Here is a 24,322-nt window from a genome sequence, read left to right as displayed (position 1 = left end):
CTAGAAGCCATGTATTGCTATTGAGTATACACGTGTACGTCTATAGTTTACCTGCCAAAAATATACCTCTTAGAGAATAGACTTTATGATCGGGAGGAAACGGGTATCTTCAACAACAACAAATGCATGATAGGTACACCATGACAATGTCAGAAAAAGCAAAAAATTACTACTACTAAGGTTGTTAAAGATCTTATAGTAATTTTTTCTTCAGTCAAGCAAATGACACCAAACTCAGTCAAATACTTAAAAGTGATTTTTTATTGAAATATTACGAACAACATGTAGCCGCTTTCAACTGTTGTAGGCCGTTTGATGGAAAAAGTGTTCAAAAGAGTTACGAAATCTCACCGAAAGCACCATAGATAAACTGAAAGCGACTGGTTATGCTCCAATGTCCACATTGAATACAAATTACGCATTTGCACGTCCTGCCGTCTAAACGTTGACAAAAGAGCAATCTGTATATCATCGGTTGAGCAGAGCGCAGGAAGTTCGAAAACGACAGCAACTGAGGAATTGCCAGATGTATCGACAACAACTGAGGAATTACCAGAAGTATTAAGTGCTGAGAGCTTGCCACCGTACCATCAGCGAAATCTGTTTCAAAAATCAATCGGAAGATGAGTGTATCCAAAAGGTCAACATCGAACGCTTTAACGAGGGCATAGCTGGGATAAAAGTGACTCTGATTAAATGGAGAAGATGGACTACGTTTATTACCCGGAGAAAAATATGAAATAAACGAAGCACGAAGAAACCTCTTCAAATTAGGACCTGATGATGTGGAAAATACAGACTACGATGAGGTAATTATAAATATGAAGGAAAGGTTCGAATGCAGCACGACAAGGAAAGAAAAATTATTGATTTTGTCGATGCTGCCAAGTTCGTGGTCTATTCAGGATGCCATTGATGAGTTCAAACCAATAGAAATACAGTAAAAGAGGCAAAACAATTGAAGAATAACTGTCTTTCAACCAAAATACTAGGTCTAGTACTGCATTAACAGATGAGACAAAAGAATAGTAGTTCAATATTTGAAGATGATAAAAGTCGAGCATGCTGGTCAAAAGATTATGTATCAGTAAAAAGATGGAAAGCGTCAAGCAATCCAAAAACGATTAATGATGACGACTTTGAAAGAAGCGTACAACGCTTCAAGGAAATTCACGATAATATTAAAATAGGTTTTTCCTCATTTGGTAAGCCTTGCCAAGGCAATGTAAGCTTCTTTCCAATTCAGGAACACATAATGTGTGTAAACCCATGAGAATATTAATCTTATTTTAATAGTTTGAAAAGAATCAATTTAACAAAGGATATTAAAATGTTAACTGGTAGTCTTTTGTGTGAAAATACAACATCAAATTGCTATCTAGATCTTGTTCGGATTGTCCAGATTCTTCATCATTGGAAAATACTTCATTCTGAGTTTGAAGAAAAATATATTGATCAGTTATCATTTGAGCAATGGGTGACCAGGAAAGGTGTGACATAGAAACTATTGTAAAACCTGTAGATGAGTTTGTGTCATATTTTGCTTGAAATTAGAAAGTTTAACCTCACGATTTCATTAAAACAGAACAATCCAGCTTTTTAAAATACGAAAATACATTACAAAATGGTGAATTTTAGTCATTTGTGATTTTTCTGAAAATTACAGCTTTGTATTGCAAGATGAAGTGCAGTCCCATCACTGGAACGTACAACAAGCCAATTCATCCATTCGTTATTTATTTTAATGGAAGTACGCAAATTGAACACTTAAGTTTTATTATAATTTCCGAAGATTTAAGACACGATTCAGTATCCGTAAACTTGTTCATTGAAAAATGATTAACTTTTACGCGTTGATAAGCATAAAGAAGTCAAAAGATATATTTCATGTCTGATGGAGCAGCGTCGCAGTACACAAATCGTAAGAATTTTTCGAGCCTATGTCAATTTAAATCAATGTAGGAATTGATGCAGAATGGCATTTTTTGCTACATCACATGGCAAAGGTCCTTGTGATGCTATTGAGGAACAATAAAGCGATGGCCACAAGAGCAAGTTTAGCCAAAGAACGTGAGCATCCAAAAACTGCGAAAGAACTTTTGATTGGGCAAATCGTAGAAAAGAAAAGATTTAACCAAATTATCATTTTGTTTTATACTACTGAAGAGTACGAAATAAAGGCTTCAGAGCTCAGGAGCAATTTAATAACGCGAAAACGATCCAAGGAACCCAAAAATTCACTGTTTCATTCCATTTCGGAAAATAAAATTAAAGCAAAACTATACTCAAACTGTGCTGATAATAATTCAAAAGTGTTCGATATTTTAAAAATTTGAATAAAATAAATAAAAATAAGTATTAATAAACTGTTTTCATGATATCAAACCCATACCAAAATTCAAACCCAAAACTCTTAGAGTTTCATAAAATTGTGTAACTGCCACATTTAATTTAATACTTAGGATAATATTAATTCATTTTATTTTATTATACATATAATATTTATACATATAATATACATAATATCGATGAATACATAAATATGGAATATCATACAAACAACTTGTTTAACTCACGCAAGGCTCTTAACAATTAAATCAGCATCAAACGTGATTCTTGAAAAAAATACACGAAATTTTTTTTGTTTACTATATGTGAAAATTGTGAAATGTTTGAAATGTCATAACTTTTTGTTTATCTTTACATCACCAAATTTTATGGTAGATAGCTAATATAATGGACCGTTTTCCCTAAAAATTACGTTCGAAAAAGATAGGGTTTTGAGATATTTGAGTTTTTGTGACAAAATGATATTTTAAAGGCAAAAAAATTTTTTTACTGTGCACATTTTCTTAAGAATCACCATTTAGTTGTTAACTTGCTGAAAAATCATAACAATCGAAATTCCGTTTTTGCTGTGCAGCTTTTAAATATTTTGAACCATTTTCACATACACCCTTTGAAAAGTTAGTCGTGACTCAATATGAAGATTTGATATCGAAAATGACGATTTAGATGAAATTGAAAACGTGCAGAGTTTCAAATATTTTCGAATGGTCGCTCAGGATCGACTGACATGCCCCGTGGAATGCCCAGCTGGCAATGTAAACGGTGATTTAGGCCGATGTCCACGTAGCGTTTTTCACGCTGCGCACGCCGCGTTCAATAGCCAGCATCAATGGAGTAATGCACACGTAAACGTGTGAACGACTACATTTGATGCCGCGTGCACGCAAACATTGAAAATACGCTACGTGGGCATCGGCCTTTAACCCGCAACACACCACGTAAAGGTGTCTACCCAGCGTTACGGGTCAGTTGGTAAATACAATTGGAGCCAATTCATTAATTCGAATACTGTTTTGTTTTTTTTTCCAGAAGTATACCCTAAACAAAATGATGCTTCGGTATTCAACCGTTGCTGCCGTGGTGGCACTGATGATTTCAGCGACGTATGCACAGGACGATTTGGATTCACTGTTCGAGTCGGTTTTCAACAATCCAGAATACAACAACAATAACCCATCTGCGGTGACGTCAGCTCCACCACCTCCCGTTCTCCGCCACAAGCGCCAGTACAGGCGGCAGGACCAGCCCCAGCTGGACCAGTTTATGTGAGTAAAAAATATTGTAATGGTTGGAACATAATGTTGTCGACTTCAATTAACTATGGAGTGTCAATTTTATCATATGTGAAACATTTTGAACTTTAAATGTTTTTTTTTTTGCAAAATAAGATTGTTTATGAGGAAATAGGATATTTTGTATATATGTACTTGATCTAATTTCAATTCTCCCAGGCATACCCAAAGCGGAAAATCGAAACTGTACCTAACTCTAGAAGTAAATCAAATACCAGATTGGCACAAAAACTTCCTGAAATTGATCTAGAATGCGACACTGCAATCAACTAAACGATTGACAGTTTGACCGAGAGAAAAAAAACAACCCGAGCAAGATCGGGCAGGTTTGTTTACTGCCCTTCTACGCATAGTTGTCCCATGTTAGTTTTTGTGGATTTTGACTTTTCACCATAAAGCAGTCTATTTTGAAGTATACCTTTAGAAAACTCTAACAGATTTCGAACTTTGTTCAAAAAATCATTGAAAACAACATCAAGTCTATTTGTCCCATTGCTTAATTTTTACGCATAATTGTCTCGCGGTTCGATCGTCTCGGTAATTCGATCATCAGCTAGTATCCGCTGGCCTTCCAAATAGCCGGAAAGAATTCTTCATGCTATACATTTTTATTGAACTTCGCATGATAACCGTCAAACAGTAGCTTGGAGGGTCAAATGCTTTCCGAACATGGCACTGGATCCCCTTCTTTGACATTTTTTAACTATCATTTATTTGGAAGGCTCATTTGCCGTTAAACTTCTTTGACATTCGGATACTACATTTTCTGCCATTTTCAAACCTACAATGGAGGTTAAGGACTGTTCATTTTCTTTGTGACCGCGGTAAATTTGAAACCATAACTACTTGACAAGCAAGCCGTTTTGGCATCGCACGACTGAAATATTTTTCCAAAGAGAACTAGAAATTGACTCTCAAACAGCCTTTTCGCTGGTGATTAAGAATTATCTACAAAAATGAGACAAACATAAACTTTCTTTGGGACTTTCAGTATACGTTGTGATTGGTTACCACGTTGCAATACAATTAAACCTGATAAAAACTCAATGCCGATAACCTAACTATTAACAATCTGAGAGGCTTAGAAGGTTATCAATATTTTGTTTGGCAAGAACTCACATGAACTGAGGCAAACAAACAAGAATCATATGAATGAACTAGTAGGCAAGCGCATAAAAATTGGTATTTGATTTACTTCTAGAGTTAGGTACAGTTTCCATTTTCCGCTTTAGTGTATGCCTCGGAGAATTGAAATTAAATCAAGTACCTATATACAAAATATCCTATTTCCTCATAAAAATTCTAATTTTGCAAAAAAAAAAAATCATTTTAAGTTCAAGATGTTTCACATATGATAAAATTGAGAGCCCTCCTTAGCCGTGCGGTAAGACGCGCGGCTACAAAGCAAGACCATGCTGAGGGTGGCTGGGTTCGGTTCCCAGTTGCGGTCTAGGCAATTTTCGGTTTGGAAATTGTCTCGACTTCCCTTGGCATAAAAGTATCATCGTGTTAGCCTCATGATATACGAATGCGAAAACCTCGCAGTTAATAACTGTGAAAATGCTTAATGAACACTATGCTGCGAGACGGCTCTGTCCCAGTGTGGGGATGTAATGCCAAGAAGAAGAAGAAGATGATGATATTGACACTTCATAGTTAATTGAAGTCGACAACATTATGTTCCAACCATTACAATAATTTTTACTCACATAAACTGGTCCAGCTGGGGCTGGTCCTGCCGCCTGTACTGGCGCTTGTGGCGGAGCTACGGGAGGTGGTGGAGCTGACGTCACCGCAGATGGGTTATTGTTGTTGTTGTTATCTGGATTGTTGAAAACCGACTCGAACAGTGAATCCAGATCGTCCTGTGCATACGTCGCTGAAATCATCAGTGCCACCACGGCAGCAACGGTTGAATACCGAAGCATCATTTTTTTAAGGGTATACTTCTAAAAAAAACAAAACGATATTCGAATTAATGAAGTGGTATTTATCAACTAACTATGCAGTGGTCAAATGTCGTTTCTTAGCGATGTCAGTTCTATTTTTTTGTATCTTTATTAAGGAGACTTTCAGCCTTAGGCTGGCTCGTCTCCGGGTTCCATTTTTTTTATTTATTTTTTCATACTCGTAAGCCATACTTTAGAGCCTCAATTACTGAGCATAGAAAGCTAGCTCAGTGTTATCTTTTCAGATGTAAGCCACATAAAAAAAAATCTCCCAACCAGTGGTCCGTGGAACCTTCGCACACTTTTTGTGGTTTAACTATTATAGACCGTGAATAGTCATTTGGCCGAAACCCAATCGGCTGAAAACCATTTGGCCGAATGCCACTAGGCCGAAAGTTGTTTGGTCAAATATACCATTTGGCCGAACAGACCATTAGGTCGTCTCACTTCTCACTTCTCGCTGTAAAAAATGAGTAGTGAGATGTCTCGCTACCCACTTCGTATTACTCACACAGTGAGAAGTGAGAAATGAGGAAAAAGAAGTGACGTCTCGCTTTTCAATCTTCGTTTTTCTCTTCTCACTGTGAAAAGTGAGAAGCGCGAAGTGAGTAGTCAGACGTCTCACTTCTCACTCTTCATTTCCCACTTCTCACTGTGAAAAAAGAGGAGCGCGAAGTGGGTAGTGAGACGTCTCACTACTCATTTCGTGCTTCTCACTTTTTACCGTGAGAAGAGAAAAATGAAGAGTGAGAAGTGAGACGTCTCTCTTCCCATTTCCCAATTTCGACCCTTTTGACCAAATGACCCTTTTGGCCAAATGACCTTTTCGGCCATATGACCCATTCGGCCAAACGACCCTTTCGGCCAATCGACCCTTTCGGTCTAATGACTCTTTCGGCTAAATGACCCTTTCGGCCAAATGACCCATTCGGCCAAACGACCCTTTCGGCCAATCGACCCTTTCGGTCTAATGACTCTTTCGGCCAAATGACCCATTCGGCCAAACGACCCTTTCGGCCAATCGACCCATTCGGCCAAATGACCCTTCGGCCAAATGACTTTCGGCCTAATGGTTTGATCGGCCTAGTGGCATTCGGCCAAATGACCCTTCCCCATTACAGACACATTTTTTACATATTTATATTATATTTTGTTTATTTACAAATATCAATTTAAAGTTTTACTCAAAATCAGGAGATTTGAAAGAAATTTTTTTTTATTAAGAAGATTTGAAAACTCCAACCACATCATAGCTACAACACATACATGTTGTTTTAATCTGGTGGCTTTTAGTAGGAAAAAGTTGGGTGAGTTTGTACTGCCCCTAGTAGCACTTGTGGGTACATATATACATAAAGAACTTGTGAAAATTTAGGACTGAGTAGCCGTTCAATAAAGCACCCGTTTGTTGAAAGAACCCTTCAGAGAAATGCAAGCAGATCACGAGGTCCTTCTTTTCTACCCTGCCATACGGGTTAATACCGTGATTAGCAATGTTTTTATCAATGTTATCAAAAAGCATTGTTTTTAACTGTTTTAACGGGATGGGATTAAAACTATCTTGAAAAGTTAGAGAAGGAATGATTTGCTTGCCAATCTCGATGAAGAAGAATGACAGAAAAGTCTCATTTGCCTATCAGACATCGTTGACGAACTTTACTCACTGAGCTTGCAGTCAGAGATGTCCTACACAGTTGGCAAAAAATCTGCTGTTTTATTTTTCACAATTTTTAACAATCAAATAAAATTCATTCAGTGAGTGCATTTAATAGATGGATATTTGAGTTTTCTAAATATCAATAACCATAATGAAGTGTATTCCTTGAAAGTTTTGAGAGAATCCGGCTAAAAACAAATCTTTTACGACCAGTTTTGAGTGTCCCATTAATATATGTGCAGTCCTAAGGGAGCGTCCACAAATTACGCAACGCTTAGAGGGGAGGAGGTTGGATAAAGTGTGACGATCCATACAAAATATTCAGATGTTTCATACATAGAGGGGAGGGGGATTGAAAATGTTATTTTTTTGCGTTACATAACTAATGGATCTTCCCTAATCTATATACATAATCTTCTTCTTCTTCTTCTTCTATATAAATAAAAATGAATTTCTGTCTGTTTGAACCTTATAGACTAGGAAACTACTAAACCGATCGGCGTGAAAATGTGTATGCAGAGGTTTTCGGGGCCGGAAAAGGTTCTTGAGATAGTTCGAGACACCGCCCCCTTTGGAAAGGGGAGCTCCCATACACATGGAAAAGCAATTTCTTCATAACTCGAGAACTAATCAAGCGAATAAATCAATTTTGGGCAAAGCGAAGTTTGTCAGGGCTGCTAGTTGCAAATAAACTGTTTTTTTCAAATACTAATCAGGTCATTCCATACCAAGTGACCGAACCACATGTAACCGACTTTCACAGATTTTAATCAAATTTCGTGGACTTGTTTATCTATCGATTATATGTAAAAATCCAAATTTATTTGATGATTGGACAACCCCTCGGCAAATGGGAGCACCCCCCGTTTTTGACGATTTGTAAAAACCATATTTTTGAACAACTCATATCTTGGACAGTTTTTGAGCTACAAATAACTTCTTTTTATGCATTTTGAAGAGAATTCTTCAAACTTTTTGAGAAAAATATCGATTTTGAGTAGAAGTGTTGCCAACTCTATTGTTTTTGCGTTTTAAGTATAAAATCGTATTTTTCTGCCAATGAGTATATTTTTATTTGAAAAATAACACCAGCATCGTGTTCTCCAGGAAATTTTGTATAAGAAACACTCGAAACCCCAAGGTACTATGAGCCGTTCTCGAGTTATGGAGTTCTGAATATTATATGATTTATTTGGAACTTATCAATCACATAAGATTTTGTTATGCATACCGAACCTTTACCTTTTATGGAATTGCCAAGAATTCGAAGATATTGTTTTCCTCAAATAAATTGTAAAACATGTAACTTGAGCCTTTGCATAGAAAATAATGTACTTGGCAACGCAGTCACTTTGGAAGGAACAGCTTCTCTGTATTATTGTAGAGCGTACTATTAACTAGGGGGAAAGACGGCTTTGGCAGGTTTTGTTCTATTATTGGCAGGGGGGTTTTTTATGACTGACTATGCTCAAATTTAGCCCAAACATTCTTTGCATATTAAAGAATATTGTGGCCAAATTTCATAAAATTTGGTCGACAAAAACCCCCCTGACAATAATAGAACAAAACCTGCCAAAGCCGTCTTTCCCCCTATTACTTACATAGATACTATATTATTTCACCTTCTATGGAAGGATTTTTTTTAATTTTATAGAACATTTATTAATTTCGAAAGCTCTCGGCTCATATGCCGTTGAGCGTTACGGAGCCGAAATCTTTATACTATTCTATTTTTACAAATTAACGTTAGATTAAGTGAACCGAAAGACTCGTGTTTCAATCTGGATTAGGGAATACAGTATCACAGTAGGGAAGGAGGAAACGAATAATACTAAAATGAAACAAACATTTTATAAAAAAAACAACAAAGGAAAGACATACGAGAGGCAATTACGACAAAAGAAACGATATGGCTATCTAAAAAACCCTGATTAATTAACCTAGCGGTAATGGTGCCTTTCTCGTTCATTCTGGAAATAGTATTTTGACCATAACTTTCGAGCCCATAATCCCAACCAGTAAAATTTTAATAGGAAACAATGGGACAGGATTTCCCGTAAAATGCAACATGGTGCGAACAAATCGGTTAAAAGCAAGCCCCTAAATAGTGGATGAGACCTTTTTATGTACACACACATACATACACATACACGCACAGACATCTCCTCAATTCGTTGAGCTGAGTCGATTGGTATACAACACTATGGGTCTCCCACCTTCTATAAAAAAAATGTTTTTGGAGCGAACATAAAGCCTTTCGGTACACTTAGTGTACGATAAAGGTAAAAATAAATTAGCTCATAAGGAAGTAGACATTCACTATGTTATTATGGAAAAATAATGTATGAAAAGGCAAATCATTATGTTAATGGTACTTGTACGTACAGAAGGATAGGGTTAGTGATTTGTGACTATTTGTGACAGGTGGGAGGTAAGAGGGTTGAAAATGGCGAAAAACGTTGGATGCAATTTTTAAACGTAATTTGTAGCTATATAAAAGGGAGAAGAAGACCTTAATGTCAATACTAGACCACTAGAGCAGAATTATCCACGAAAAGTTTTTATCTTACTACTACTTTATCAAACCCACACTTCACAGCACGCAAATGTGATTTGACGATAGCCATGAGCTCTCTCTCACTCACCATGTAATCAAAAATTGTTAACTGTGTGTGTATTAGGGTGGTTCAAAAAATCGATTTTGCTCCACAGTGCTTATTTGATTCTTTATCATGTTCTGAGTGTCCTCTGAAAATTTGAGCTCATTTGGATTTAAACTGATTTAGCACAAGCCGTTTCATGTTTGCATGCAAATTAGTATGGGGAAATTTATTTTTTCATTGTACTGTTAATGACGCTTCTCCATTAGGCGCAGGTTAAAAGAAAACCTATATAGCTAAAAGGAATACTCAACAGCTTTCACCCAGTGAAAACCGCATCTTAATTAATCTTTCCAATAATTAGTAATCGAATTTAATCTATACCGTGGTTTTCTGGAGCTAATTGCATAACTCCTCAACAGGCAACATTGCTGCTCGTGGCGCGAAAGATAGCACACACAAATTCAGGCTACTATGTTGCACTGTACATTTCAGTGATGCGCTCAAAGAAGTTTAACGATCATGACTAAAGATTCGCATCCTGTCTTAAAATCGATTACTAATTATTGGGGCAATTAATTAACATGCGGTTTCCGTTGGGTGAAAGCTGTTGAGTATTCCTTCTAGCTATGTAGGTTTTCTTTTAACCTGCGCTTAATGGGAAAGCGTCATTAACAGTATAATGAAAAAATAAATTTCCCCATACTAATTTGCATGCAAACTTGAAACGGCTTGTGCTAAATCAGTTTTAATCCAAATGAGCTCAAATTTTCAGAGGACACTCAGAACATGATAAAGAATCAGATAAGCACTGTGGAGCAAAATCGATTTTTTGAACCACCCTAGTGTGTATATTATCAAAGTATGAAAATAGTAGACCAATAACAAACATCATAAAAATGATCTTCTTTGAGATAATGATTTTATTTGCTATATTTTGAAAATAAATGGATAATATTTGCTGTTTAACAGCCAATATACTTTCGCTATATTTTATGCATTTTTTACTCCTAGAGAATTCAGATTTTCGTAAACCATGTGACATATTGTTTTAATTTTTAATAGTTGGCCCTAAGGATGCCGAAAATCTTTGAAGAAGAAGGAGCCTTGCTGGAACGACGACCAAAATTGTTTATTCTACCAGAACTACCAAACTACGTGTACCAATAATTCAACTGAGTGTTATTTCATAAATTTTAATCTTTTAGTGCTGAGGAACAAATTGTAGTTATTCAGATTAATTTTTAATGGAAAATTCCGAAAGAGAAATGGCTTTTCCGTCTAATAAGGACAGTGTGATCAAAGCCCACCGAAGGGGCGATTACCCTCCAATACCTTTTCCGAACTAAATCTATCACATGTTGTACATATGCATAATCGAGTTTCAGATATAGTAAGGACAGTTGACCAGATAGTGCTGGCAGTGCATATGATTCCAACAATCAATCTTCAAAGCGTTGTAATATTTCCAGCAATGCTTATTCTTCAGCAAACTCTTTCAGCATCTCTCAGTATTGAGTCAGATGATTGAATTAACGATAAAATAAAGCCGCTAGAAGCAAAAATGCAAAAAATACATTTTTCCATACTAATCTCCATATAAATTTCAAACGCGATGCTGTAAGTGGGGAAGCAGCCAATCAAGCTGTGTATGTGTGTTATGTATGTGTCAATGCGTATATGTGTGTATATGTGTGTACACTGTGTATGTTCGGAAATCAGTAAAAAAAACTACAATGTTCACAGTGAAAAAAGGACTTTTCATTTTTTAAATCCTGTATCTCAAAATCGGAACATAGTACCTCGGGGTTTTAAGCGTTTCCAATGTAAAAATGGTCAAAGAATACGTTGGTGAGGTTATTTCCTGAATAAAAATATACTCATTGGGTAAAAAATGCATTTTTCACACAAAAACATAAAAATTGTTCATTTGGCAACACTGCACATCAACAAATTATTTTTTAATAAATTCCTTGAAAAATCTTCTTTTGAATGGTTACCTTAGATTCATTATAGACCTCACAGTTCCAGAGATATGTACAAAACAATATGATGAGTTTCATACATTTGTCTGAAAAGGGGGATGGTCTTATTAATCGTGGGGAGGTCCAATCACCATGAAATTTTGGTTTTTGGGGTATAACCCATACATAAACAATTGGTCAAAATTTCATTCAATTCTAGAAAGTCGATTGCACGTTTGCATTTTTTCTCGGTCACTTCATATGGAATGACCCATTTCAAATCGATTCCTGTATGTGTCAGCGCGTGGGCCCTCCTTAGCCGTGCGGTAAGCGGCTACAAAGCAAGACCATGCTGAGGGTGGCTAGGTTCGATTCCCGGTGCCGGTCTAGGCAATAAGGCAAAGACAAAGGTGCTGTTTGAACGAGATGGCGCCACAACATTTAAAGTAAAATGAATTTCCTTGTATGGACAAATCATCCGTTCTCATTAACTACGCATCGCATCAATATGAAACCTAGGTCAAAAAGCAACAAATAATTTTTAGATTTTTTGTTCCCACGACTTGTTTTACAGTTCTAAACAATAAAAGAGATTTCATTGTACCTCCATACTAAATTCTAGCTGTATACTTTCAATTTCTTCTGTTTTCCACCTCGTGTGTGTGGAAGGAACATTGAAAGCTTACGAAATCGAACAGCAGATGTCACTAGTGTATATGCAATATTACATTGATACAAACACACAGCAACACCACCTGTCGCCTGATAATGGAAATATTGCAATTATACCGTCAGGTGTAGTGGCTGTTGTTTAAATATTTAGGAAGGGCCTCAAGCGGAATTTTTGCTAGAACGCAACTGACGATCTCCTATTTTCAGATTGAAAATTGTCTCGACTTCCCAGGGCATAAAAGTATCATCGTGTTAGCCTCATGATATACGAATGCAAAAATGGTAACTTGGCTTAGAAACCTCGCAGTTAATAACTGTGGAAATGCTTAAGTGAACACTAAGCTGCGAGGCGGCTCTGTCCCAGTGTAGGGATGTAATGCCAATAAGAAGAAGAAGAAGAAGAAGTAATGCCAATAAGAAGAAGAAGAAGAAGAAGAAGTTTTTCATATTGGAAATGTAAACAAAATGCTCCAGCTAGGCGCATGCAGCGCTCCTAGCGGACAGCAGCTGAAAATGACTGCATTTACAAGTTCAAACCATGATACGAATTTAGTTCAAACCATGATCAGTTTTTACCTTGTATAAATGTTACTATTTTAACTATTTAAAACTGTTTCTCAATCGTATGATGATATTGATCTCATATCTGTGTCATAAATTGCGTCCTTTACGAGCCTTTTGATATTATGCCACTGGTGGGGACGATTTAGCGCAAATTCAGGACGTTTTTAAATCGCTTTATTTTATTACTTAAACAATGTGTACGAATGTTTAAATAAACTCTATCACTTCCAGTATACCTAAATATGCCATTCGTACTGTTTTAGGTTCATTTCCTGCCAATGAGATGGTAATTTCTACTGATTTCAAAATGGTTCAAACCATGATACGCTTTTCACTAGTTCAAACCATGATTGGATACCCTAATAGAATATCATAAAACTTGAATAAAATGTTACAGAGGTGAACCAGCCAAGGGCTGAAAGCCTCTTTAATAAAGAAAAAAATGTACTTGTGTGTGTTATTATCATCCGAGAATAAAGATAATTTATGCCACTTGAAGCGTTGTACTAATCCAACAACTTTTGAAAAACTATTAGCTAACTTTTGTATCTTATCGTCAACCGGTGCGCTTTGAACACGTTTGCGTCAAACTTTTCGGTTTTTCCAAGTGAAAGCTGACGATTTCGATGCAAATGAATCCATTGTGCTCCGGCAAAACTTCCCATCGGCTTTTTCTAATGTCTCGGTCACACTACACTAACCAAATACGTTTTCATTGGTGATTTCGACACTAATCCACACTGGATGGACAAACAATTGAAATTAGTTATTCTGGAATGGATTAGGATTCGAGTTAATGTGAGAAGTTGGTTAAACCATCATTTAAGATCACTCCTGACGGAATCCAAGTTTCAAAGTGCTCGCGTTTTCGGGGCACACCACTCGATACGGAAGCAACGCACAACTGTCATTTTTATTGATTTATAAATAGTTTTGCTGCGTCGCAGCATGCGTGAAAAAGCGGAACATATACCACTTGTGGGCGAATCTGAACAAAGCCCTAAAATTCGGAGATACCTTTGGTTATAATGTTTTGAACTTTTATTTGATAACACCATCTCACAAATTTGCATTTGTAATCAGAGTCTTTTGTCCACAAAGTGCGGCACGAAGTGCCGCTACCATATATGTACGTCTGCATAATGACACTCGTAGAGAACACTAATGAAAAACAGATTAGGTTCTGTAAAACCAGTGCAAAAAAAAGGACCTCCATGCTGTGCAAAACTGTTCAGGGGGTTGATATTGTACCTTGTATAAAAACTACTTATGCGGTTATTTGAAACAGCAGCCAAAATTAGACGCAAAATAAAAACAAACATCCAGAAAACAGCTATACTTTGATAATTAAAAAAATATATATGGTTACGGGGTTATGTGAAGCGACGAGTGCTTTGCTTGATAATACGAGCTGTACTGCGGATGAAATATCGTATCAATTTTTCAGCTATTACAATCGCGGATAAAACAGCACAAATTCGCGTTATGGGTGTCCCAAGCTAATACAGTATTTTTGCATTTGTCGTGGTGTCGCTGTATGCGTGATTTTTTAGGTGATTTCATGCGGAAGCGAATGCTGTGTTCAATTTCCGGTCCGGATTAGGGAAAATTTCCTGGAGTTTTTTTTCGATTTCCCTGGGCATAAAGTACCATGATACACAAGTACAAAAATGGTAGATTGGCTTAGAAACCGAGCGGTTAATAGTTTCGGAAGTGCGTCATAAACACAAAGCTGCGAGGCAATAATCAATGTACAATGTACCGGTTAAGGATGCAATGCAGAAGAAGGAAGAAAAACAAATCTTCATCATGCCTATAACCTAGCTAATCGGTTGAAATTTGTCTGAGTAATAAACTTTCGGGACTCAAATAGTGATGCTGTCTGAATATTTCACCTCGCCTTATACCCGAGAAATAAAACTAATCCAAAGCACTGATGTTATGCTTTCTTCCATTCCTTGCGTTGCGTGCATCAAGTACCGGTGCTGGTGTTCGAAAAGCTAAACTAGTCAAACCTGTGCAACAAGGTTCAGTGTTTTCACCATGCTTGGCTGCAACCAATATTCAGTAAGCATGATTCTATTCTGTATTTATTAGACTTCTCGGAAGAGTCGGTTATCACTGCCAACGGAACGACGCGACGTCTTATTTCCAGTGAAACTGACTAAGTGAGAACTCGTTTGTCCTCAGTTGTGCGTGTCTGGGAAGCTTCACTTCGCAACAAGCGATTGTTCTGGTTTATCGTTGATGTTTCCAATATTATTCAATTTGATGTCAATATGTCGGCGGGCATAGAATAACTTTCAATTAATAACTGAGGAAATACTGATAGAATACTAAGTTGAAAAGCAGGCCAAGTTCCAGTTGGAATGTGGAGCCTTAGAAGAAGAAGATGGAGAATAAGATGTCGCGGGAAGCAATCATCTTTTGATATGATCTCATTTTTGGTATTGGAACAAATTAATAATCGCCGTTTATATTCAAACATTATAATCGGCATCAGATGTAATGATACAAAATTGTATATCTGAGGCAAAGCAAATTAAACAAAGAATAATATTTGTCTTCTGCAAGTAGCACAACATCACTAGGTAGTCTCCTTTGCATTTTGGGACATTTCAGAAGCCAGCACACTCTTCAACCGTTTCAAAAATTTAAGCCTGTAAATGCACCAGGTTATAAATTATAGGACCGCCTCTTCAAATTCAAGTCATGCTATTAATTACTCGATCGTCTTTTTTGTGACAGTATGAATGTCGTTATGGATAGTAAAATTTGTATTCTTCATTGCAAATAAACATCAATTGATTGCAAGGTTTATTTATTTATTGAATCTTTAACGACGCCTAGACGCTGCTTGAGTATAACTCGCCTATAAAAAATCACATTATTTTTTATTTCCGTGATCAATCAACCAAACTTTTTACGATTCTGAATTTTAAATAAATTCTGAACGGCGTAACATTGGGCCAAGCCAATGATTAGCGTTGCATCGCGATGTAAAACATATTTTGATGTATTATAACTGAATGATGAAATGATTAAAACCGAAGTTCGATCAACAGGCGACTTAAGCTTTCTAATTGAAGTGCTTACAGACGTAGGCGATAGTGTTATAGGTGGATGATTTTAATCAAATCTATTACTGATTCACCATCGAGTTACAGATAAGTTAATTTATGGGAATAACCCTCAACTCACTTGTCACAATTAGAACAACAAAATAATACTATCATTCCACTAACTGTATTCTACAATTTTGCAAAACAAATTCTCGATAAAAACTTTCCGTAGAACCGGTTGCACCACATAACAGAACGATCATTTGATCACAACAACAAACATCACCAGAACGAATATCTTAACAAAGCCTACTTACAATGCAGAACAGAGGTATCACGCTTCACAGCTCACACACGATTAACTTTAACCGCCGAGAGATCAAAATCATTTAAGCCAACAAATCGGACAGCAGTGTCATGAAGCCACTTTTCGGTGGTTCCCTACACCGATCCCGCAACGAAGTCGATCGGGAAGCGATGATCATACATAGAGCCCGGTCAACCACATAGGTACGAAGCGAGGTGGAGAGTCATTTTTCTGATCTTGAAAGCGACCACCGACCGGATCGAGTTAGCTTGGCTTCGATGATTTGGCTTATCGCCGCTTGTCTGAATAAGTATACCCACTACAGGCGCACCAAGACAGACCTGTGTGGAAGAAACCGGTAAGGGTCTGTTCACAAATTACGTAACGCAAAAATCCGAGTTTTTGACCCCCTCCCTCCCCCTCGTAACAAAAAGTAACATTTTTGGAACCCCCACCCTCCCCCATATAACGCGTAACTGAGAAAATTTTATTACCATTTTTTTCTTTCTGAAAGCATGTGAGTTTTGGTATTTATTGAACATTGTTATAAGGAACGGCTCATGATTAAAACCAAGGATATCAAGAATGCAGCTAGTAAAAAAGAAAATTGAATTTGCGACCATGGCCATTCACATTTTAGTTTAGCGGGACTGATCTGTCGAGAAATACAATAATCGCTTGGTGTTTTTACGCATAACTGTTCCGCTATGTGCTTGAAGTGACTAAAACGATAACTAAAGACAAATTATTTTTAAATTGAACTGTTTAATCTGGTTGAAGGGGTTGAGCTAAAATACAATTGCTTAGAATGAAAACTCTCTGGGTTGCCTTTATTAACTTTGGCTTGGTTTGGGAGATCTAATCATGAAATACAATACCAATAAAAGCGTCATTCCCCAGGTCGTTCCATAAAATAATAAAGAAATCGTGAATATTCATCGTGAGACAAAAATGCCTCGAAATTTAGCAAATTTCGAACAAAACTCAACTCTGAGATAAAAAGTAAAAAACTACAAATACTGGCGTGGGACAATTATGGGTAGTATGGAGAGGTTGATACATATTCATCGTCTTGATCAAGACACATTAGGAAATTACCTCAACCAGTGATTAAAAAAAATTGAAATTAATTTTTATTCGCGTTATGCGTAACATTTGGTGGTACCCACCCCTCCCCCACCTTTTAGTGTAACAAAGTATAACGCAAGTTGGACCTCCCCCCTCCCCCCAAAAGCGTTACGTAATTTGTGAACAGACCCTAACGCGAAACACGGTGGGATATCCCAAAGGCTGTGTTGATTCCCCGGCGCATCGCAACGCACCATCCAACGCCAACGGTAGAAGAAGGCATGTGCTCTCTTGGCTCTCGTCGTCTGTTGTCGTTGAATCAAATCAGTTCGATGCATATACTTATTAGAGATTAAGCATGACTTGCTCTTCGTAGCCAAATTTCAGTATAGCAAAACTTATGCATCACAGCATTCAATGTTTGGTCAAATCCATTTTATACTAAACACTTGTTTGTATGCTCCTGCTTCTCTTCTATTAGAGCTTACTTATATCATCATATGCCAAATCATATTATATGATATTCCAATATTCCATTTGCATATGGCCAAACACATAATTTTCCCAACTTGACTCTAGCCTAACTTTGGACAAAAGCCTTTGCAAAAGCACTTCAAACCTTTTTAACAATTTACAACTCAACACCGTTTTGTTTGATCGTCTTGATGTCTTCGCGAGTGTTTAAGCTAATTGCTTTGATAAATGGAGCTGGAGATAAATGGAGATAATTCTTTTTCTTGATTTTTCCGTGGAATTTTTTTTTGTTCAAAATTATGTTATTGTTTATTACTATCATTGATTTATTCATGGACATTTAGTATTTTTTTCGAGAAACATTTTGATTTCTTTATGGAAAATTCTTCTATTCTAATTGCAATTATTGGAAATTAATGGAAATTTTGCATTAAATATTTGTGGAAATTTTATATTTATTTATTACTCATACCCTGGTTTCTTTATTGGCAATTTCCAATTTTTCCATGGAAATTTTCTAATTTTTTGGAGAAGTTTTTATTTTAGTCTCATACGTCCAACTAGTCATTTGGCCGAAAATTCCATTAGGTCACAAAGGTTTTTTTGCCGAAATGGTCGTTTTCCATAAAGGCCATTTGGCCGAATATGTTATTTGGACAAACAGGTGGATGTTTTTGGCCATATAACCGGTTCAGTAATCAACATCTGGCCGTTCGACCAAACGACATCAAATGGCACTTTCTACGAAGCAACCAATTCAGCCAAACGGCAATTTCAGCCAAACGACCATTTCAGCACTTGTCATAAGACGAATTAATACAATCCCATTGAATTCCACCACTTAATTGTATCTTGACAGATACGTATTTCGACCTCAACAGTAAGGCCGTCTTCAGTGTCTCGTACTTGACTCGACCATTTCAGCCTAACGACGTGTTAGGGAAGTGTGCTTTTTCGGCCAAATTACCAACTCGGTCCTAATGACCCTTAATTTGTGCAATTGACCCTTAATTTCTTAATTGAAGTAATCTTAATCATTGAAACCCAATCGAAGCGTATTTGATGTTAACATATGGATTAATTTCATTGTTTAAAAATTTAAAGGCCAGAAATTAAGAAGGAATTATTTCGATGCATTCAACAAAGAAGCACACATGTTGAAGTCCTTGAAGAGCGTGCGAGTCCCTGAGTTACTGGAAGCTTAACCACTTCTAGTCATTCTTAATCACCTCTAGAAGGAGAAAAGTAAGAAATTGTAGTTAATGTTGAATTAGTAATTTAAAAGCAAAATCATGGACGTTAATGAAAATTCATCATTAATCACATCCATCCATTATTGATTTCATGTAATGTTATGTATACGGGCTTTCTTGAATTCTTTTCCCCTAAATCATATTTACCTTCGGAATTTTTCCCAGACTCACTGGAATCGTGATAAACCATCAGGATTACTGACAGATTCTTACGAATCATTGGAAACATTTCAAAAGTTATTATTATGATTTATTCAGACTAAGGCCGAAGTGGCCTGTGCGGTATATAGAGTCTTCTCCTTTCGGCTCGGTCCATGGCTACACGTCGCCAACCACGCAGTCTACGGAGGGTCCGCAAGTCATCTTCCACCTGATCGATCCACCTTGCCCGCTGCGCACCTCGCCTTCTTGTGCCCGTCGGATCGTTGTCGAGAACAATTTTCACCGGGTTACTGTCCGACATTCTGGCTACGTGCCCGGCCCACCGCAGTCGTCCGATTTTCGCGGTGTGAACGATGGATGGTTCTCCCAACAGCTGGTGCAACTCGTGGTTCATTCGGCTCCTCCACGTACCGTCCGCCATCTGCACCCCACCATAGATGGTACGCAGCACTTTCCTTTCGAAAACTCCGAGTGCGCGTTGGTCCTCCACGAGCATCATCCAGGTCTCGTGTCCGTAGAGAACTATCGGTCTAATGAGCGTTCTGTAGATTGTCAGTTTGGTACGGCGGCGAACTCTATTCGATCGGAGCGTCTTGCGAAGTCCAAAGTATGTACGATTTCCAGCCACTATGCGTCTCCGAATTTCTCTGCTGGTATCATTTTCGGCAGTCACCAGTGAGCCCAAGTACACAAATTCTTCTGCCAACTCGATTTCGTCACCACCGATGCCAACTCGCGGTGGGTGGCTCACATTGTCTTCTCTTGAACCTCTTCCTATCATGTACTTCGTCTTCGACGTGTTGATGACTAGTCCGATCCGCTTGGCTTCCCTCTTCAGTCTGATGTAGGCTTCCTCCATCTTCTCAAAGTAACGTGCCATAATATCTATGTCGTCGGCGAAGCCAAATAGCTGGACGGACTTATTGAAAATTGTACCACTCGTGTTAATGCCTGCTCTTCGTATTACCCCTTCCAAAGCGATGTTGAATAGCAGACACGAAAGACCATCACCTTGCCGTAACCCTCTGCGGGTTTCGAAGGGACTCGAGAATGCCCCTGAAACTCGAACTATGCACATCACCCGATCCATCGTCGCTTTGATCAACCGTGTCAGTTTATCCGGAAATCCGTGTTCGTGCATTAGCTGCCATAGCTGGTCTCGATCGATTGTATCATATGCGGCTTTGAAGTCGATGAATAGATGATGTGTGGGCACATTGTATTCGCAACATTTCTGCAGTACTTGGCGAATGGGGAACACCTGGTCTGTGGTGGAGCGTTCGCCCATAAAACCCGCCTGGTACTGCCCCACGAACTCCCTTGCAATTGGTGCTAGTCGACGGCATAATATTTGGGAGAGTACCTTGTAGGCGGCATTCAGCAATGTGATTGCGCGGTAGTTGCTACAATCCAGCTTATCGCCCTTTTTGTAGATGGGACACACGACAACTTCCATCCACTCTTGCGGCAAAACTTCCTTCTCCCAAATCTTGGTAATGACCCAGTGCAGCGCTCTAGCCAGTGCCTCACCACCGTGTTTAAATAGCTCTCCTGGTAGTTGGGCAACCCCAGGAGCTTTGTTGTTTTTCAGCCGGCCAATCTCCTCCTGGATTTCCTGGAGATCCGGAGCTGGTAGAATTATGTCCTGCGCGCGTTCTCCCAGGTCCATCACCATACCGCCATCTTCGTCTGCCACATCGCCATTCAGGTATTCTTCGTAGTGCTGCCGCCACCTTTGGATCACCTCACGCTCGTTCGTAAGAAGGTTCCCGTTTATGTCCTTACACATATCAGGCTGCGGCACGTGGCCCTTACGTGAACGGTTTAACTTCTCATAGAACTTTCGTGTATTATTAGCGCGGTACAGTTGCTCCGCCTCTTCACGGTCTCGATTTTCCTACTGGCGCTTTTTCTTCCGGAAAATCGAGTTTGGTCTGTTCCGCGCCCGTTTATATCGTACCTCGTTCGCCCTCGTGCGATGTTGCAGCAATCTCGCCCATGCTGCATTCTCCTCTTCTACTAACTGCTCATATTCGCCGTCATACCAGGCAATTCTCTGATCCGGGGGTACCGTGCCTAGTGCAGCGGTTGCGGTGCTACCAATGGCGGATCAAATATCTCTCCAGCCATCTTCAAGAGACGCTGCGCCTAGCTGCTCTTCCGTTGGGAGTGCCACTTCCAGCTGCTGCGCGTATTCTTGGGCTACAAGACATAGGTCTTGTAGCCGCCCAATGTTAAGCCGCGGCGTCCGACTTCGACGCATGTTGTACACCGTCGAGAGTTTTGAGCGTAGGCATACTGCAACGAGGTAGTGGTCGGAATCAATATTCGCACTGCGGTAAGTGCGGACGTTCGTGATGTCGGAAAAGAATTTACCATCGATTAGAACGTGGTCGATTTGGTTTTCCGTTTCTTGGTTAGGTGATCTCCATGTGGCCTTGTGGATATTTTTGCGGGGAAAGAAGGTGCTTCGGACTACTATTCCGCGGGAGGCTGCGAAGTTTATGCATCGTTGGCCGTTGGCATACAATACGGTGTGCAGACTATCCGGTCCGATGACCGGTCTATACATTTCCTCCCTTCCTACCTGTGCGTTCATGTCACCGATGACGATTTTGACGTCCCGCAGTGGGCATCCATCGTATGTCTGTCCAGGTGTGCGTAGAACGCTTCTTTCTCGTCGTCGGGTCTCCCTTCGTGTTGGCAGTGCACGTTGATGATGCTATAGTTGAAGAAACGGCCTTTAATCTTTAGCTTGCACATCCTTGCGTTGATTGGCTGCCACCCAATCACACGATGCCGCATCTATGACACTATGAAGCCGGTTCCCAGCTTTCTGTCCTGTCCAGCAAATCTCCTGCAGCGCCACGACGTCGAAGTTGCGGGGATGTAATTCATCGTAGATCATCCTGTCGCAACCTGCGAAACCTAGCGACTTGCAATACCATGTTCCAAGCTTCCAATCGTGATCCTTTATTTGTCGCCTAGGTCTTTTCCGATTATATCGAGTCGCATTATTTCTTATATTGTTCGTAATGATTGTTTTTCCAGGCGGCTTATTAGGCCTGCGCAAACTTCCTGTCTCGTCGGAGGGCCGTCGTGTCAGGGCTGTTTAGCGTCCCACGTAACACCAGGACTTGGGCTTGTGCGCTTTGAGCGGCACACGGTCGCTTTGGTGGGGCCTACTTGCTGATACATGCAGCTTTTTATAGAGGTTTAACAGGGCCCACTGTCAAACCCCACCACATCCTAGGCAAGCCCCACAACTCGCAAATGGCCTGGGGAGAGATCGTCAAGCCCTTGGACATAGTCCCTGCTGCCCACACATTTCAAAAGTTCTCAAGATCTATTTCCTGTCCTTCCAGGCATCTTCAAGGACTGTTGGAGTTCTTTAGACTTTCGACAACTAAGATTTCATAATTACACAGTTTTGTTTATTGATTTATTTTCCTGAAGAATCAATTTTATTGGTATTTGCTCAGTTAATCATGAAATCTTTTCTATGCCCGCCATACACTATGCCCAAGAGGTCGAAATGTTTTCTACTAAAAAACATCCTGAACTGAGGCCTCCTTGCGCATCTCCTTTCGATAGCACTTTCATATGATAGTTTGCATGCTTTGCTCGTTTCTAATCGAGATGTGCAATGCCACCCCTGGTCGAAAATTAAACTTGCTGTCTCCGTATGGACACCCTACGCTTTTGCCCGCAAGATTGATACTTTTTTTAATCCGTGAATTCTCATAACGAGTGAATTCTCATGAGGACAATTTTTGACATGGATCTTTTGACTCTATGAAATTCAAGGAACGCTCATATTAATCTATCTAGTGGTGTTAGTGCCTCTCTCGTGCCTTATAAAATGTATTAAAAATAACCACTTTAAAAAGACAGATGTAGAGATTTCGGCTATCTCAGTCTTATATTGCCGTGAATCGCACGTCAGTCCCATCTGTATAAGGCATTCATATACAGATGGGGCTGACTTGCGATTCACGGCAGTATAATACCACCAAATGATTAGCGTGTTACTCTGCCCGGCGTTTCGACCATTGAATGTGGTGTTTTTCCAGGGCAACCCATTTTTTCCGTTGAAAAAGACCCCATCCAATGGTCGAAACATCGGACAGAGTAAAACGCTAATCGTTTAATGGTTTTATAAGACTTTAAAAGAAGACTACTTTCCAGTCGTCTCCAATACCATAAAGAGATAGATCCCATTATTTCCACAAATTCAGTGATCACCACGTCACTATCCAAGCCGATCCTGGGTGGACGTTAGGCAGAATAACAGCGATTTCAACAGTCCTTGTTCTCTAATATGGCCTTATGATAATCTTCAGTTTCTGTTCATTTCACACTTGCCGCTCGCTTGCGGTGTCAATCGAATCTGTATCTACATTACTTTCATCTACTCCCATAAGCCAATAAATTAAATTCGATAAAGTCACGCGGTGATCAAAGCTTTCCTAATTAATATTGGATTTTGGTACTTTTTTTCCCTGACACCCTCACTCATAAATTCCCTGACATTCCAGGTTCAAAATCAAACTCCCTGACTTTCCAGGTTTTTCCAGGTAGTCGACATCCTGAGAAAGTTGTTGTGTTGTATCGTTTACATTTATCCTCCAACCCTTTTGTAGCAAAATTCCGGGCCCCTTTCCTCCCCTCCTTTGTGTGCGACCCTGAAAATGCTTAGTGCAAATTTATCATACTCCAACGCAACCACATAACCACATATCTAAGTTACGTCTATATAGTGGGACACTTAAGTACTATTTTTTTTACTGAAAATGCCAACATCCGGTCATTAAAAAATTCAAAAATACCAAACTGTGTTATAAAACCGGTTGTAAAGTACGTCTAGTTTTTAACTTCCCCTTTCTCTGTCACTGTCTGGGATTTCTACCAATTATCACCGCACACGATTAAACAAATAGGAAAATACG

General features: G+C 38.9%; 1 protein-coding gene across 2 annotated transcripts in view; it reads right to left on the bottom strand.

Moving 5' to 3' along the window:
- Positions 1–16,584, bottom strand: part of LOC134220528 (phenoloxidase-activating factor 2-like) — a 62,038-nt gene extending 45,454 nt beyond the window's left edge. Inside the window, exons 1-2 of one of the 2 annotated variants that reach the window (XM_062699607.1) lie at positions 16,427–16,584; positions 5,351–5,590 (exon numbers count right to left, since the gene is read on the bottom strand). In XM_062699607.1, the coding sequence (XP_062555591.1) occupies positions 5,351–5,572 (222 nt within the window). In that variant the 5' untranslated portion in view covers positions 5,573–5,590; positions 16,427–16,584. Of the gene's footprint in view, positions 1–5,350; positions 5,591–16,248; positions 16,381–16,426 lie in introns of those variants that run through there. The other variant, XM_062699608.1, reaches the window with a different exon arrangement.
- Positions 16,585–24,322: the final 7,738 nt, after the last annotated feature.

Source organism: Armigeres subalbatus, chromosome 3 (genome assembly GCF_024139115.2).
Source record: "Armigeres subalbatus isolate Guangzhou_Male chromosome 3, GZ_Asu_2, whole genome shotgun sequence".
NCBI classification, from domain to species: domain Eukaryota; kingdom Metazoa; phylum Arthropoda; class Insecta; order Diptera; family Culicidae; genus Armigeres; species Armigeres subalbatus.
Note: the sequence above shows the minus strand (reverse complement) of the source record. Positions and strands in the feature narration are given on the sequence as shown.